The following is an 18,874-nucleotide window of genomic DNA, read 5'->3' on the forward strand; positions in this document are numbered from 1 at the left end:
GCGGAACTTAGCCATTACACCAACTATTGGTCATCCCCCCCCCCTTTTTTGATAATTACTTTTTGAAAATTATTTATTTAGTTTTACTGATTATTTAAAATATTTGTTATAGGGCATATGTGCTAATCAGAGAGAGGGAAAAAGAGAGAGGGAAAGTGAGAAAGCAAGCCACCAGATCTGGTGATAGAACTGAGGTCAGCCATGTGGGAGTCCTGTGCCTTAACCACCACACCACATCCTGACCTTAGAACAGTGATTCTTAAAGAGAGGTTTACCAGTAGTCAGTGTGTGTACTGTACTTACTTTGAGGGTTGCAGCAATATAGTAATTAAATGTAGAAAAATAATAATTTTTTATAAGGGAGTGAAAAACTTCTATCAACATTTCCACGTCTTCATAAATGGAGTAGTAAATATGCAATTTTTTTTCCACAGCTCTTCTCTATACTGAGCTCTTTCGTGTGGGATTATTTAAAATTTGTCACATCAACAGATGACCTTGCACTGGGGAGAAGTGGCAGTGGGTTGCTGATCTTTGGTGTACACTTTCTCACTCCTGTGTTAGTTCCTTTTTTTTTTTTTTAATGAGCTCTAAAGTGACAGGTTACACTAAATCTGAATCTTATTTCTTCCACCAAATTCCTGGGGATTTTTTAAACAATACACATTCCTAGCCCTAACTCCTTCCATTAATTTACCCAATCAGTTACTCCAGACTTGGTCTCAAAGTTATCGATCGTATAAATATCCAAGGTGAATCTGAAGGGTGGCTACTTTCAGGAACCTCAAGCTGCGATACAACCACATTTATGATTGGTCAATAAATAGTGCAGGGCCAGCCTGTGGCTTGGTAGTTAAGATGGTGGGATCTCACATGACTGACTGAATGCAGTCACTATTTGAGTCCTGGATCTAGTGATTTGAAGAACATGGTGGTCACATGTGTATTCCTATCCAAAATTCAGAGAGGAGACTGGAGAAGGGATGGCAGCATGGTCAACCCCCCGGAGGTGCTTTCTTATTTTCTCTCTCTTTCTTCTTCACTCTCTCTCTTCTCTCTGCCTCTCTCCAGTGGGTGCATGCACTCTATAGTGAATTTTTGAAAAATAAATAAACAGGGGCAAGCCAGTGACATGGTGATTAAAGCAGGTATATTCCACATGGCCTGCTGCTTGGTTGTAGTCCCAGACTCAATTGCTTGAAAAATGCACCCAGTGGACCTGGCAAACCGAGAGTGCATGAGCATCAAAGGTGGGCCCAGTCTTGCATTTTTAACTGGAAGCCTCTGCCCCAATGCTCTCCTTCCAGTCCACCACTTAGTGAACTGAGGTAGGGTGGTCTCTCTCTTCTACGTGCCTCTGTCTGTCTGACTCCCCTTATCCCTATTTCTCTGCTGCATGGTTTTCATTTTTCTGCCTTTTTAAAACAATTTTCCCCTATTCATTTTTTTAGTTTGGTTTGTTTTGACTTTTTGGGGGGTCTTTCCCCCTTTCTTTCCTTTTCTTTTACCTGACTTTCTCACCTTGCTTCTCAGTTTCCACACACTGAGCGTCTAGACAGATCTAGGTACATAGTAGTGAAATATCTGAACACTTTTAGGGTCATAGAAAACCTTAACACCCACTGAACTGCTACAGAAAGGGAGAAACTCATCTTTATAAATCTGAACTCAAATCTCTTTCTCTAAAAACCACACTACAAAATACAGTAGTAGAGGAGATAAGGTATAGAGGAACTTCACAATAGAGTGAAGTATACTAGTTTACAGTAGCAGAAATCTTGAAATTATCCAAGCATGAATATACCACCAAATGGCTAAGAATCAGAGAAGAGAGACTGCAAAAGGAGCAGCAGGGCGGAACACAGAGCTGCAGGGAGTGCAGCTCATCTTCTCCCACACGCCTCTTACTTGAGATCCCATAGCTCAGTCCAGGTGCACCTATTCCCCAGAAATTGTGAGGCCTTTGTAATATACAGCTCCATCCCCCAAAGTGCAGGTTTCTTGGTGAGGATCAGGGAAACAGAGCTGCAGAAATATTGCAGGTCACCTCCTCTTACACTCCTCTAACAATCAGAATTATCTCCAAGAAAGTAGGAAGTAACATAAAATCAGATGACCTGAAGCCACCGCAGAGGCATAAGAAATATGGAAAACCAAGAAAATATCTCCTCTCGAAAGGGGCAGAACAGTCCTTCACCATCCACAGACTGTACAATGGAACTTGTGGAAATATCACATATAGAATTTAGAATATTCATAGTAATAAAGCTAACAGAGATACAATTGGAAAATATTTCTGAGCCTTCTTCTTTGATGGCAGAATAGCTATTTGCATAAATTCATTAATATAATAGTGTCTGGTGTCTTTCATCAGAAATAGAATTCTTATGTATGTTGATGTGCTTGATTGAGACAATATACAGTGTATTTTGGATGGAAAATTCATTTGTATGCTGTAATGATGTATAGTGAATTAATGTAATAAATAAATAAATATAAAGAAAAAATAATGATAAAAACCCTCATGTTTTGGTTATTAAAAAAAAGAAATAGAATTCTTATGAGGCTTTGTGCAAATAACACACCAAATTGAGATTAATCTAATTTTGGGACAGATAAGTTAGTTTAGACCTCACTTTAGTAAAAGGAAATGGAGAGAGAAAAAAATGTTTCAGAAGAAAATTACAGTGCACTTTTCACAAGATTCTAGCTTTGTTCATATTTTTAGTGTAAGATCTTTTGTGGTTCAATAAAATGTGAAAAAAAGGTTTAGTATGGAAGGGAGGGAGGGGAAAGGGGAAGGAAAAAACAAATAAAAGTATATTTAACTGACAAAAAGAAGCTATTTTCTGAGGCTAATACTGTATATAGTAATATTTTTGCATTGACTGACATTCAAAATATTTGTGCTGGAAAAAGAAATATTGTACACTGTAAGACATATGATTAAATGTAAATAAATTAAAAAAAGAGAAACACCCCTGGTGCACATGCGTGCAGCCTGGCACGTGACCTAACTTAGAAATAACATGACATTTTGAGATAACTTATATTATTCCTAAAGGATTTATAAAGACAACTGTAACCTTGGCATGTAGCTAATACTTTTTTTTTAAAGAATTATTTAATTTATTTTTTCATTTTTTATTTCATTTTCTTTTATACATTCAATCACGTTATTTAGCTTACAAAATGAATATTTCAACAGGTGAACATTTCTCCGTAGTACAGTTGATAAAGCTATAAAATATCTTCAACAGGTATTACCACATTTCTTTGACCTATTAATGCTTTGCCTCCCTATTTTTCTTCTAAATGTCTTTCCTCAGACCCTCCTCTTTCACACACACTATATCTGATATTTACATCTATATACTGCGTTTCTATACCCTTTAGTCAATCAGTTTCACAGAGTGCGCACACTTGGTATATACTAAGTGGGGACATACAATGCCTCTCCTTCATAGCCTGGCTTGCTTCACTCAGTAAATCTTCATTGCGGCACTATTCACAATTGCTAAGTCATGGAAACAACCCAAATGCCCACATAGCTAATAGTTTGAGAATTGTACATTTCAATATTGCTAAGGGAGTAAATTACTAATGTCTTCATCACAAAAACATAAAATATTTGAAGTTATAGATATAAGACTAATTTCATAATTTCAAATTTAGTCTAAAATTTAGTTTAAATATTATAACATTAGGGAAGCAGGTGGTGTGGTGGTTAAGGGCTGGATCTCACAGTTTGGGTCCTGAACCCAGATGTTTAAAAAACACCAGCCAGATGTTAAAAAACACCCAATGTGTGCATGCCCAAAATCCCAAGAGGAGAATGGAGGAGAGTAGATAGTGATGTGGGCATCTGCCCAGGGGGTGATTTCTCATTCCTTCTCTTCCCCTTCATGTCTCTCCAGCAACCACAAACACCTGCACATCTCTAAATAAATAGATGAATAAGTCCTATGACACGATTTTATACCCCAAAATATATAATGATACACAATATTAAAAAAAGATGAGTGTGTACACTCCTTATTTATGTCCCAATATAAAAAATATTAAAAATCCTGGTGTTATCTCCAAGTGCTGATGTACCTCCCTGAAGAACAACTCTTCCAGGCAATAGCTACATCATCCAGCTACAGGTGATCTCAACCTGCTCACAGTCAACTGCAAACTCCTCTCACTGGTTTAAACACAATTCCTTTCCTCAAAGGGGGAAAGCCATTTCCAGATCTTTTAAATCCCTGGGAACCTTATTCACACCTTCTCCATGTGCCAAGGAAGGAGAATCTCTAAAGTCAACCTGACTGTAACCCTTCTTTTCTCAGCAGGGTTTTGTTTTGTTTTGACTTTAAGGTTTCTGCCTTAGGTCACACGCACTAGCTGGGGAGAGACAGCGAGAGGGAAAATGAGAAATCACCCTCCTCCCCACCCAGAAGGGGATGGCCATGCACAATTCTTATCCTCCAGTCTCCTCCTGGGATCTTGGACAGGCATGCACACATGTCCATCATGATTTTCAAGTCACCAGGTCCAGGAAGCAAACTGCAGTCGACGATGCAGGAGTCCACTGCCTTAACCACCACACAACCTGCTGCCCCAGAGGTTTTAAAATTTCATGACTTAAATATTCTCCCTGATGATGTCTTCTCTGCTCAGGTGGTTCTGGAAGAACTACCAATATGTATTGGCTTTTCTCTTTGCCATTGAGGAGATTAACAAGAGCCCCCACCTGCTCCCCAACCTTTCCCTGGGCTCTGATCTCTACAACGCCTTTCCCACTCAACAAAGGACCTTGGAGAGTGCTGTGATCTTACTCTCAGGAGGGAGTCAGCCTCTCCCCAACTACAACTGCAACAGAAAGAAGCAGCCTATTGCTGTCTTCTCAGGAATCACGTCAGCATTTTCAGCTGAGCTTGGAAGCCTTCTAGAGCTCTACAAAAGCCCGCAGGTAAGCACGGTATCAGTTCTGATTGGTGATGTCTGGATCTCTCCTAATGTCATTTGATCTCATCTGACCTGGAATTGCACCATTTAAGTATACCTTGAGAGTTATAAAGATATCCCTGGAATTTCCAGAGTCATGAGAACACCAGAGACAGTGTGGAAGGACGGTGGGAAATGATGGAGAGTGAGGGGAAGAAGTAAACCAAAGGAAGAATACAAAGAAGTAAAATACTTAAAAAACAGAAAATGGAAAATTAGCTTTCAAAGATAATGTGTATAGTACTGCCTTGTATTACACAGTGTATTCTAAATGACAAAATTCATTTTGTTTGCTGTCATGTATACAGTGAATGAATGTAAAAGAAGTTGTATTTAAGTAAATAAGTAAATATTAGATAAAGAGTCAAAAATATGAGGAAGAAAAAGGTGGTGCAATGGAGGCCTGAGCTTCCACTCAAAGTCTTATAGGAGGTCAAGATATCCGAGCCCTGTAATGGGAGTACTGACTACTGACACCCCACAACTGTATGCCCCCTAGGAAATATTAACAGTACAGAAATCTACCCCAACATAGACTAAGACATCCTCGGGGGCATCCACAGGACAATGACAGTCAGATGTAGAGATGAGAAGACCTAGATCTCTGGGCCTACTTTGAAAACAAAAATAAAGGGACATTCCATCTCTGGAGATTTCAAAATGGGCTGCATCTCAATTACACTTGTGATCGATGAATACCTCTGCTCCATACAGCCTTTTTCACACCTATGCAGGTGGATTACTTGGTCTGAAGCCCTCCAGAACACTCCATACACAGTTCTCCACATCAGGGAGTCTTCCAGAGACACTCTCTAACACAGTCATTAGTCAGGACAGGTATTATGACAAGACAGAGGCAGCATAAGCTTAAGTGAATCCTATTCTGGAATAATTATATCAGGCCATCAGAAGAGTCATGGTGCATTATTGCAGAAAAAAACATAATACATCATGACTTTTCTAATGACCCAGTATTTCTAAATATCAGAGAGGGTGGGTCTTTGAAGTCCTCAAGACAACATAGGTTGTGTTTTGGTGATAAATTAAGTCCAGAGTATCAAGAGTAAATCCAATAAAGATTAAGTTCAAAAAAAAAAAAGATTGAGTTCAAGCCAGCCCATGGCACGGTATTGGAGCAGTTGGATCCCACAAGACCAACTGCCCGGTTCGAGTCTTTGACCCAGCAGCTTCAGAAACACACTAGGCACATGTGCGTGCATGTCCTGAAGTCTAACAGGAGGGAAAATGGAGGAGAAGGGATTGCTGCATGATCATTTCCCATGTAGTTGTGGTGGAATTTGCCTTCTCTCTGTCTCTCTATTTCTCTCATGAATGCACCCCTCCTCTGGCTAAAAAATATAAACAGTGGGACCAGCAGTTGATGTAACGGCTATGTCGCTGGATTCCCATGTAATTGACTGTGGTTTAAGTCCTGGACCCAGTGGCTTGAACTCACGCTGGGTGCGTGTGTATACATGCCCAAGGTCCTAAGAATAGAATGGAGGAGAAAGGATTGCAGCATGGCCATCCCCCCCCTGGGGGATGATTTCTCATTTTCTGTTTCTCTGTCTCTCTGGCGAGTGCATGCACTGTATAGCCAAACCTCTCTAAAAATAAATACATAAATAAATAAAAATTCAAGATTTAAATCTATCTCAGAATTTATATCTAATTTGATGACTTAGGAAGCAAACTGGTGTTACATTGCACAGGATTGAATAGTCACTACCACCTTGGTGATGCTCCGTCTTCATAAACTCCACTTCACCTTCAGTTCCCACTGCAGGAGATGAACTGCACATAGGATTTCACAGGTTTTATTTCATACTTTCATGCATAAGTGATAGATTTGACCTGGTAGAGTTGCATGTCCTTTCCTAAAAGCAGTGAGGCTAGGAAACTGTATTTTATCAACAGACTGACAGAACAAAGTCTCCTCTACTGCAGTCTTTCTCATTGTCCAATATTGTGTTTTCTGATCTCCTCAGGCAGAAAGTTCTCTCTGCTCTTTCCGAAAGAAACATCCCCATACCTTTATGCCATCTAGTCTTAGTGTCTGCGTTAGAGTGCAGACAATTGGTATGTCATGAAAGGGGACATACGGTGCCTCTCCTTCATAGTCTGGCTAGCTTTGCTTAGCAGTAAATCTTCCATATTTCTCCACTTTCTATCAAATGTCAAGGTCTCATTGTTTTTAATGACTGAGTAGTATTCCGTAGTGTCTATGTGCCACATATACACCATATATATATTTTCATCCATTTATCTGCTCATGGACATTTGGGTGGTTCCTTGTCTTGGCAATTATGAATAATGCAGCACTGTATGGCATGTGTATCAATGTGCAAAGATTTTAAAAATTGAGTTCATTCCTACTCTTTGGGTAAATATCCAGGACTGGAATTGCAGGATAATATGGAGAGGGAAAGAATCAAAGTGAAAAAAAGAAAGAATCAAAGCATTTAATGGATGCAGAAAAGGAAAATTACCTGTTGATGATAATTTGTATGGTATAATCTTTGACTGCACCAATATACAGTGTACTCAAATGAAAAAAAGCATTTGGTATGCTGTAATGATACACAGTGCTTTAATGTAAGTAAATAAATAAATAGTCATCAGTAAAGTCATGACTTATTTTCCTGTTTTTCTATCCGAAAATGCATCATGACTTTTTCAATAACTTAAGAAATAAATAAACAACATACCTCAATCACCCAATCTCTTTTCATTTATTTATTTATTTACTTTTTTTTAATACATTCAATCACATTATTTAGATTACAAGGTGATCATTTCAATATGTGAACATTTCTCCCTGGTTGAGTTGATCAAAATATAACAACACTACCTTCCTGTCTCAACAATACTATCTTCGTATCCCTCCTCCAAATGTTTTTCCCCAGGCCCCACTCCTCCACACACACCACATCTGGCATTCACATCCATCTCTTGTGTTTGTACACCCTTTAGCCCATCCATTTCAGTTATAGAGTGCGGACACTCGGTATGTATTAAGTGGGACATACAGTGTCTCTCCTTCATAGCTTGGCTTGCTTCACTCAAGAGTAAATCTTCCATATTCTTCCACTTTCTGTCAAAAGCCAGGGTTTTGTTGTTCTTAATGGCTGAATAGTATTCCATAGAGTATATGTGCCACAGTTTTTCAATTCATTCAGCTGTACGGGGGCATTTGGGTTGATTCCATGTCTTAGCAATTGTGAAAAGTGCCACAATAAACATCGATGTGCAAGCACTTTTCCAATGAGAAATTCTTCTCTCCTTTTAAACATCATACTGAAAGATCTAGCTGAGGCAATAGATAAGAAAATGAAATTAGTGGAAAATAGAAATAAAACTGTCTTTATTCACAAATGGCATTAATGATTACATTAGAAAACCTGAAAGAATCGGGAAAAAAACACTCCTGAAATTAATAAGTGATTATAGCAAGGCTGCAGAACATAAAATTAATATAAAAGTCAATTGTTTTCCTACATACCTGCAATTAATAAGTGAAATGTGAAAAAAACAAGTATACTAGCACCCTTAAAATTATAATACTTAGATGTAAATCTAACTAAATTAATTTAATATCTATAAGGAAAACCACGAGATTTTGATAAAAGAAATCAAAAAGGAACTAAATAAATGGAGAGATTCCATGTTCATGAATAGGAAGACTCAATATTGTTAAGGTGTCAATTTTCCCCAACTTGATCTATAGATTCAATACATCCTAATAAAAATCTCAGAAAATTTTTTCATAGATATTAACAAATTGGTTTTAAAGTTGATGTGAAAGGCAAAAGATGCAGAATAGGCATTTTATTTTAAGAAAAAAAGAATACAGTTGGAGGGTTGACCTGACTTCAAGATTTGCTATGAAGCTGCAATTTTGGCTGGACATGGGTAGCACTCTTCGTACCTGATGATACAAAAGGGGAGCAGTTCCTTCAGGATCTAAAAGCACAGATGCTTAGACAAGATATCTGTGTGGCCTTCACAGAGAAGCTCCCTGTGACTACAGGCTTCAGTGTACATCGCGATTTCAAATTCGTGATTAGGTTCAGAGTTTCATCTGCAAATGTGTATATCATGTACGGTGATTTAGGGAGTCTCTTGATCTTAGCCATGCAAAAAGATTTTAATTCAGCATCAGGGAAGGTGTGGATCATGGGAAATCCTCACATACCATGGTGGGATTTTGTTTTCCGTAACTCAAAGAACAGACTTTTCTTATTCCATGGAAGCCTTTCATTTTCATACCAGAAGAGGGAAATCCCTGGCTTCCAACAATTCCTCAAGACACTTAACCCATACCAATACCCAGAAGATCTTTACTTTACTCAATTCTGGTTACTCAATTTCAATTGCACAGTTCATGGATCACATTGCCTAGAAATTAGAGTCTGCCCATCAAATTCTTCCTTAGAGTTTATGGAAGACAAGACTGACATGCTGTCCCTGTCTGACTCCAGCTATTTGATCTACAACGCTGTGTATGCTGTGGCCCAAGTCGTCCATAAGATTCTTTTGGAGAAAAGAGACATGGAATGTCCAGGTGGTACGGAGCAGCCTGTGCTTCTTCCCTGGCAGGTAGACCTCCCCACTACTAGGACATGCCCTGGGCACTTCATGGCGTCTGGAATTATCTTATTAGCAGACAAGATCATGAAACTGTAATTATTGAAAAAGCAACACTATAGGTCAAAATGAAAAAATGTTTCTGTCATGTTGGGGATATGCGTTATTGCTTTCCACAGTTGAAGACTTCTACCATGTGGGGCTTGAGTACAAATGTTATCAGTAAAAGATTTACTAATATAGAATGAAATTCTGTAAAATATAATAAAAGACATTAATTCTTCGGACAGAAAGTTGAACGGTAGTTAAGCACTGGAACCCACGTGGCCAATTCTGCAATTCGAGTCCCATAGTTGGAAGCTTTAAACACATAGGGTGTATGTGTGTGTGTGTGTTCAAAATTTCAAGAGAAGAATGGAGAAAGGATTGCAATGTGGCCATCCCTGCTATGGGTTGATTTCTCTCTGTTTCTTTCTCTCTCTCTTTTTCTCTAGTGATTACACATGCCCTATGGCAATAATCTAAAATATAGAGATAGATCTCAATCATTACATCTACATATTTCCTAGGAATGTATTTCACTCCAGAAAATACTGACATATCAACTCTACATGGATCCAGCTATTTCATCTTCAGTGATGTACATGGCCTGCCTCAATCCCTTCCTATAATGTTGTTGGTGAGAACAGAAAACATCCGACATGTTGCATGGAGAAACATGGAAAACTCTGTCACAACTTTCCTGACAACCTATTAATACCCTATAATTAGTCTAGAAAATTACTTTTAGACATAACTTTTTTCATGAAATATACAACTGTCATCGGAGAAAAGGCCATGGTCCTGTTTTAAATATAAGACCATTTACTATTCATTGCAAGCTCAGACTAGCCTACCTGGTTTCTAACTCATATACAGAGTGTATTTATCAAGTCCTGTCCTGATGCACAAGGACCAAATACGCTGCATAATTTTTTTGAATAAAACAAGCAAATGTAATATATAGACAGAAGTAAATATAAATGTAAACTTAAAATCAGAAAGTGTATTGGGCAGCAGGTGACTTGGAGCTTAAGACTCTGGATGAGTTTGGACATATGCATACATTTCTACCATGATTGCCAGTCTCAAGGAGTCTTTTTCTTTTTCTTTTTTTTTGAGAGAGAGAGAGAGAGAGAGAGAGAGAGAGAGAGAGATTTTCATTATAGGGCGAGTACACTAGTCGAAGACATAATGAGATATGAAAAGACAGAAAGTAATAATAATCTCACAGGAGGATGACCATGTCACAAAACCATCTCCTCCATTCTCCTCTTCAGATTTTGGGCAAGCATGCACATGCACCCTGCATGAGTTTTGTGGTTCCTGGTCTGGGACTCGAATTGCGGTCAACTATTTGGGAGTTCAGCAACACAACAGTTACACCATCTGCTGGTCCCCAGTCTCAAGGAATTTAATGTATTTATCTATCCTGTGCCTTTTTCTTGGTTGTTGATTTGTTTTTGCTGTAAAGCATTTGCACTTGCTGGAGAGAGATCCAGAAAGAGAGAAAGTAAGTGAGAAATCAGGACCCAGGTGAATGGATATGCCACAGTCCCTTCTTCTGTATTTGCCTCTTGAGATTTTGCACATAGATCCACATGTACCCAGAATGTTTTTCAGCCTGCCAGATCCAGGACTCAAACCTCTCAGATAGTCATGTGGAATTCAGCCACCTTACCCCCTGCACTACCCGCTGACCCCATTTTGTTCCCTTTGAAAAGTACCAGATTAGTTTCTAAGAAGCCCAACCAAACATTGTTAATCAGGATTGTAACAGAACCCATGCCTAAGCTACCTTCTGGAAACTTCCTGGAATTTCTCTGGTAGAATGGCACTACTTTCCCAGTGTTTTCACCGGAGGGTAGAGTTTATTTCACAAGAATCTATGAGATGGAGACCACCTGAACAAAACTAAGACTGATCCATCAGTAAATAAACACCCTAAGCATAGAGAGAGGAAAATAGGATTACTTGGGAGACCAGCAGGTGGTATGGTGGTTAGAGTGCTGAATTCCCACAGAGACAACTGCAGTTTGAGCTCCAGACCTAGAGGCTTGCTCTCTCACTCTCTCTCTCTCTCTCCCCCTCTGCCTCCCTCTCTTTCTATCTCCTGAGTACACATGCACTAAAGCAAAAATAATAATAATAAATTAAATTAAATTCAACTTTCTTAAAAGGAGAAGGATTACTTGATGAATGTGGAAGTTCCACGTCTACATTAAATGCACTTCCTGTTTCCAAATTATGCCTCTCCTCCAGCTCCACTCCTTTCTGAGGAAAACTGCATTTACAAACAGCGCTGGGGACAATGTGTCTTTTGGTGACAGTGAACATTATATAGCCCAGTATGATATCCAGAACCTGGTGAAGTTTCCTAATGACAGTTGGATGCTGGTTAAAGTAGGAGAGTTTGTCTCCAAGAGTCCACATGATCGAGATTTGGTCATCGATAAAGAGATGCTGAAATGGCCTGATGTATTCCAAGAGGTATGGCTTAATTTCTATATTGAATTTATATGGTGGTGGGAGAGCCAGCTACTGGTGACATGTTCTAGCCACCTGGGGAGGTGCCTTATTTACATGTAGAGACCTTGGTGTTCATGCCAGGTGTATATACACATGCATGTGATTGGGCACTGGGGGTGGATAACTGCAGAGTGATGGGGAGTGCCTGCCTCTCTATGTTCCCCTAATATAAGAAGCACATCAATAAACTTGAACAATTTAAGGCCTGTGGTAGAAAATGACTTAGAGTTTAAGACAGCTGGATGCCACATGCCTGCTCTGTGGTTCAAGTCCTTGGACCTGGCAACTTGAAAATTATGCTGGGCACCTGTGTTTTCATGCCCTGAATCACAAGATGAGAATTGAGGAGAAGGGATTGCCGAATAGCCTTTGCCTCACACCCAAAGTGGGCGGGGGGTGGATTTCTCACTTTGCCCTAGCTCTCTCTGTCTCTGTCACTGGCACACTCATGCACACTGCAGCAAGAAATTTTAAAAAATAAAGAAGGAAAGAGAATATTTCAGATAAAATGGTTAAATAAGGAGAAAATAACCCAGCAGTTGTTCCCAGGCTGTTTAAAATCAAGTCATCAGGTACCTCAATAATATATGTTAAATAATTTAGAAATAAAGAAGATAGCTATCATAGTCACCCATAGTTTTAAGTGTTAAGTAATACCAAGATTGTACAAGCTGGGGCAGACATAGGGAGGGACTCATGCTAAAGGTCTACACTATTGCTTATGAAGGGAGAAACAGAGATGTCTGTCACAACTGCTGCTGATCCATGTACCAAGCATGATTCTGTGTTTCCCTCAGACTCCTCCATCCGTGTGTACCCAGAGCTGCGCTCCTGGATTCAGGAAAATTGCACAAGAAGGAAGACCCACCTGCTGCTTCCTTTGTGTTTCTTGCCCTGAGAGAGAGATTTCCAACTGGACAGGTGGAACATACACAAGTCCCCTATGATAACGTCACTCACTGTTTCTCAGTAGAAGGAAATTAAGGACACTGGCACCAGTGTTCTCAATCCACGTGTTCACTCATTGTTTTAAATACGCCCATGCTAGGATCATGATAGCTACCGTTAAACCTGTGTCTGGCTGTGTGTGTCCCATTAGGCTCACCAATGGCACTGATTCAAAGGATGCCTTCACCTAAATTCAGTACTGGCTGAATTGAAGTCTGATGGTGACTTTGCCAAAATCTACCTATGAAATGGAAGGTGTGGCAAACCAATGGCTATGTAGTTAAGGCAGCTGGATCCCACATAACCAACTAGATAGTACGAGTCCTGAACCTGATGGGTTAAAAATCATGACTAGTGCATAGGAGTGCATGCCCCAAATCCTAAAAGAACAGAGAAGAGATTGTAGCGTGACAGCCCTCCATGTTGCTTTCTTACTTTCCTTCTCTCTTTCTATCTCTCTGATCAGCACACATGCTCTCCAACATATTTAAAAAAAAAGAAACAGGAATGGAAGATGTGTAATCTCCAGAGATCTCTGTGGATGTTTTGAAGGTTTAAAACTTTTTTTTTTAAATATAGTAAGCACAGAGCAAGTATAAATAAATATTAAGGAAATACTATATATTTTTAATCATGTTCTTTTTTTAGAAGTTATTTAATTAAGTTTATTTATTATTATTCATTATTGTTATTTTACTTTGAACAGAGAGAGTGAGGCTACCTTCTGGAAACCTTCTGGAACATTTTAGTAAATACCATAGTCTGGCACCTCACAAATAACTGTAAACAAGAGATACACTCGATAAATTTTATATCAAAACAATATGTGATACATTAAAATACCAAGTGTATAAAAATTCATTAAACTTGCTTCAATTTCCCTGCACATAAAGAATAAATATTGCAATGATCTGAGTCTCCCATAGGCACTATGCAATGATAATTAGCTTAACTCTAGAAATAATTTGATAATAATCCCTAGACATACTAAATAGATATCATAATGTATGCCAAGAAAGAAAGCGTACACTTCTTGGGTCCCTTACATGTCATGGCAGTTAAGGTGCTGGACTACCATATGGCTAACTGCCATTCAGTTCCTGGTCTCAGCAGCTTAAAAATCACACCAGTGTGGGTGCAGGTACGTGTGTGTGCAGTGTGCTCCATGCGTGTGTGCCCCAAATTCTAAGATGAGAATGGAGAATGGAGAAGAGGGGATTATGGCATGGCCATGGACCCTGGGAGGTGATTTCTCACTTTCTCATGGTCTCTACCTATCTGTCTCTTACAAGCGCACAGAACCTATGGCAAAAGCAAACAAACAGAAAACAAACAAACAAAAAAAATAAAAACAAAAAACACTCAAAAAACACCAACTTAAAATAAAGACTTCTCTTTCTCATGAAAAATTTGCCACACTGTGGAACAGCAGGTGGTATGGTGATTAATTCACTGAATACTTCCACATGGCCAACCACACTTCGAGTCCTGGATCTAATGTCTTGCTTTCTAACTGCCCCCCCCCCCACTGTGTATGTGACTGGTCAATTAAAATGAATTAATGAATACATAATATAATTTAAAAAGATTTGCAATACTAAACATAGGTGTAAGACAAGAAAACTAGACAGGAACACAAAACTCTGGATCCAACATATACATGCTTTTATGTGCCAGGTATGTTTCTGAGACACTGTTGGAAGTTCTGTTGAATCTGTGAAGATAAATGGGCATTTCAAAAGAGAGAAACGTGAGAGAGGATTATGCTTTCAAACTTCTAAAATTGTTCACTATTGCATCAGTATTTTCTAAGAATAATAATAAGACAAGTGAAACCAAATTTCTTGTGTCAGATGTAGAATTTGGGGACTTGCAGGTAGGATAGGGTTAAAGCGCTGGACTCCCAAGTGGTTGACCACTGTTCAAGTCCCAGATTCTGCAGCACAAAACACACTGGGTGTGTGTGTGTGCACACCTAAAATCTCTAGAAGGGATTGTTGCAGGGCCATAACCTGAAGGAGATTGATTTCTCACTTTCTGCCTATCTTTCCAAAGATTGCCCATTAGCTATAGTTAAAAAAACAAAACAAAACAAAAAAAACCCTCTTAAAAAAAAAGGATAAAGAAAAGAAATGTAGAATCGTAATGTGCTCTGTCTCAATATTACAATCAAAGGCAGTTTGGACTCACAATGATAGTCAAAGTGATTATCCTCATCAACATGGCAAACACTTATGGTTTGTGAAACTGAAATGCTGAATCTCTGCTTCCTCCCAGATGCACAGCAGTGTTTCCCATGCCTACCTGAACAGTACCCAAACAGTGAGAGAACTCATTGCCTCCCTAAGCCTGTCACTTTCCTGGGCTTTGAGGATTCTCTGGGAATGGCTCTGGCCTGCACAGCCCTCTGCTTCTCTGTGGTCACAACTGTGGTTTTGGGCTTGTTTGTGAAGCACCGAGACACTCCCATCGTCAAGGCCAATAACCGGGCTCTCAGCTTCACCCTGCTCATCTCCCTCCTGCTCTGCTTCCTCTGCTCCTTGCTCTTCATTGGCCGCCCCAACACAGCCACCTGTGTCCTCAGACAGGTCACATTTGGGCTGGTGTTCACTGTGGCTGTTTCCACCATTTTGGCCAAAACCATGACTGTGATTCTGGCATTCAAGGCCACGATGCCCAGAAGAATACTGAGATACTTGCTGCTGTCAGGGGCCTCTAACGCTGTAATTCCCATCTGCTCCCTGATCCAAGTGATTATCTGTGCAATCTGGCTGGGATCCTCTCCCCCTTTCGTTGACACAGACTCACACTCTGAGCCCAGAAGCCTCATCATCGTGTGCAACAAGGGCTCAGTCACTGCCTTCTACTGTGTCCTGGGCTACCTGGGCTCCTTGGCCCTGGGGAGCTTCACGGTGGCCTTCCTGGCCAGGAACCTGCCTGACACGTTCAATGAGGCCAGGTTCCTCACATTCAGCATGCTGCTGTTCTGCAGTGTCTGGGTCACCTTCCTGCCCGTCTACCACAGCACCAAGGGGAAGGTCATGGTGGCCGTGGAGGTCTTCTCCATCTTGGTCTCCAGTGCAGGGCTCCTGGGCTGCATCTTTGCCCCCAAGTGCTACACCATTCTCCTAGGACCTGATAAAAACTCCTTGAAAGGTTTAAAGAGCAGAAAATTTCCAGAGTAAATAAGAACTGATCTCATAAGGCTATCATGCATTTTAAGGTTTTAAAGAAAAATACTTTGATTTTGTATTCCAATAATAAAGTAACTAAAACTGATTTCACTTTGTCAATCCATTATATTATAAGTTAGAAACAAAGAAATCTATTAGAAACTTAAAACTTTTGTGGGACATGGATATGGTTTGTTGTCTGTTGGTGATGTTGTATACAGTATATATATATATTTTTTTGGAGAGGTTTTCACTATAGGGCACGTGCGCTTGCCAGAAAGACAGAGAGAGACACAGAGACAGAAAGTGAGAAATCAACCCCCGGGGGGATGGTCACGCTGCAATCCCTTCTCCTCCATTCTCCTCTTGGGATCTTGGGCATGCACGCACACGTGACCGGCATGAGTTTTAAGCCACTGGGTCTGGCATGCAAACCGCGGTTGACTACGTGGGAGTCCAGCGACATAGCCATTATGCTAACTGCTGGTTCCCGATGTTGTATACAGTATTTTGAACTCATCTGCCGTGTGGCATATATCATGCTGGGTAAAATCCCTTTACGAACTAAATGATATATAACAATTGAATGTATAAATAATAATAATTTTAAAAATATGTAAAAAGGAATTTTAAATGAAGGCTGATAGAAGGAAAATAAGATGAAATAAGGAATTGCTGGGTCAAGAATAGAGTTCGCTTTAGTAATCACACATCAAGCTGTGTACTTAGGAGGACTTGGTGTCAGAATTATCAAGGCACAGGAAATGAAACAGGTGGAGGGGGTGAGTGGTTTAATTTTGTGAAGGGTTGGGATGTGGGATATCTAATTTTCTCTGAATTGAGTCCTTCTTCTTTGTAAATTATGGAATCCACTTGTTCTAGGAGGATACTGCAGCCTGAGAAGTGATATTAGACATAGTAGCAAAGTACCTTCTGTAGGCTGCACAGGGATTATCAATGGCCAGCATCACTTCTTTCCCTTCTTAATACAATTTCATATAGAACCATGATGAGCTGACTCCCACCCTCACAGCCATTGCAGTACATTGAGCTCCACGGACACAGCGCCAGGGCAAGTGAGAGCCAGGCAGACACTGCATGACTCTGTGCCTCATGGAGGAAAGATAAACACGGGCAAAGGAGATCCTGAGAAGCCGAGAGGCAAAATGTCATCAAATTCATTCTTTGAGCAAACTTGCCGGAAGGAGCACAAGAAGAAGCACCCAGATGCTTCAGTCAACTTCTCAGAGTTTTCTAAGAAGGGCTCAGAGAGGTGGAAGACCATGTCTGCTAAACAGAAAGGAAAGTTTGAAGATAGGGCAAAGGTGGACAAAGCCCGCTATGAAAGAGAAATGAAAACCTATATCCCTCCTAAAGGGGAAACAAAAAAGAAGTTCAAGGATCCCAATGCACCCAAGAGGCCTCCTTCAGCCTTTTTCTTGTTCTGTCCTGAATATCATCCAAAACTCAAAGAAGGGCATCCTGGCCTGATCATTGGCGATGTTGCAAAGAAACTGGGAGAGATGTGGGGTAACGCTGCTGCAGATGGTAAACAGCCTTATGAAAAGAAGGCTGCGAAGCTGAAGGAAAAATACAAAGAGGATATTGCTGCATACCGAGCTAAAGGAAAGCCTGATGCAACAGAAAACAGAGTTGTCAAGGCTGAAGAGAGCAAGAAAAAGAAGGAGGAGGAAGAAGATGAAGAAGATGAGTGAGACAAGAAAGGGAGAAGAGCATGAATTTGAAGAGGAAGATGATAATTATGAATAAGTTGATTCTAGTGCAGGTTTTTTCCCTTGTGTTTAAAGCATGTAACCCCCTGTACACAATTAACTCATTTTATTTATTTATTTATTTATTTATTTGGGAGTGGTTTTGCAATAGGCCACATGTGCTCACCAGAAAGACAGAGACAGAGAGACAGAAAGCAAGAAATCACCCCCCAGGGTGGATGGCCACACCGCAATCCCTTCTCCATTCTCCTCTTGGGATCTTGGGCATGCACGCACATGCGCCTGGCGTGAGTTTAAGCCACTGTGTCCGGGATTTGAACCGCGGTCAACTACATGGGAGTCCAGTGACATAGCCATTATGCTGACTGCTGGTCCCCTCCACAATTAACTTATTTTAAAGAAAAAATTTGAAATGTAAGGCTGTGTAAGATTTGTTTTAAACTGTACAGTGTGTTTTTCTGTATAGTTAACACTACCAAATGTGTCTTTAGATAATCCTGGTGGTATTTTCAATAGTCACTAACCTTCCCTGGTACAGTATCGAGGTCGTAAGTAGGCATGGAAAAATTTTTTTGAGAAGTTTTTGCTATAGGACGCGTGCACTCACCAGAAAGAGAGAGACAGAGAGATAGAAAGTGAGAAATCACCCCCAGGGTGGATGGCCACGTCACAATTCCTTCTCCTCCATTCTCCTCTTGGGATCTTGGGCATACACACAAATGTGTCCGGTGTGCATTTAAGCCACTGGGTCTGGGATTCGAACCACAGTCGACTACATGGGAGTCCAGCGACATAGCCATTACACCAACTGCTGGTCCTGGCATGGAAATTTATTTTTGAAATTTATTTATTTACATTCATTTACCATACATC

The 18,874-nt window shown here is 40.1% G+C and overlaps 1 protein-coding gene and 1 pseudogene across 1 annotated transcript; both read left to right on the forward strand.

The window, feature by feature from the left end:
- Window positions 1-4,645: 4,645 nt before the first annotated feature.
- Window positions 4,646-16,280, forward strand: LOC102467833 (vomeronasal type-2 receptor 116). The gene is made up of 7 exons (XM_027776344.1): window positions 4,646-4,957; window positions 5,086-5,150; window positions 8,883-9,030; window positions 9,220-9,591; window positions 11,881-12,108; window positions 12,945-13,068; window positions 15,373-16,280. Exons 1-7 carry the CDS (start codon window positions 4,646-4,648, stop codon window positions 16,278-16,280), a joined length of 2,157 nt encoding a protein of 718 aa, XP_027632145.1.
- A 169-nt stretch (window positions 16,281-16,449) lies between these two features.
- LOC106736147 (high mobility group protein B1 pseudogene) lies at window positions 16,450-17,983 on the forward strand (annotated as a pseudogene).
- The last annotated feature ends 891 nt before the right edge of the window (window positions 17,984-18,874 follow it).

This window comes from Tupaia chinensis, unplaced genomic scaffold (assembly GCF_000334495.1).
Source record: "Tupaia chinensis unplaced genomic scaffold, TupChi_1.0 Scaffold000668_1, whole genome shotgun sequence".
Lineage (NCBI taxonomy): Eukaryota > Metazoa > Chordata > Mammalia > Scandentia > Tupaiidae > Tupaia > Tupaia belangeri.

Coding starts and splice junctions, on each gene's coding strand:
- LOC102467833 (XM_027776344.1), top strand. CDS start 4,646: ATGATGTCTTCTCTGCTCAGGTGGTTCTGGAAGAACTACCAATATGTA. Junction 9,031..9,219: donor CTGTGACTACAGGCTTCAGT/GTACATCGCGAT, acceptor CGTAACTCAAAG/AACAGACTTTTCTTATTCCA. Junction 13,069..15,372: donor AGAGATTTCCAACTGGACAG/GTGGAACATACA, acceptor GCTTCCTCCCAG/ATGCACAGCAGTGTTTCCCA.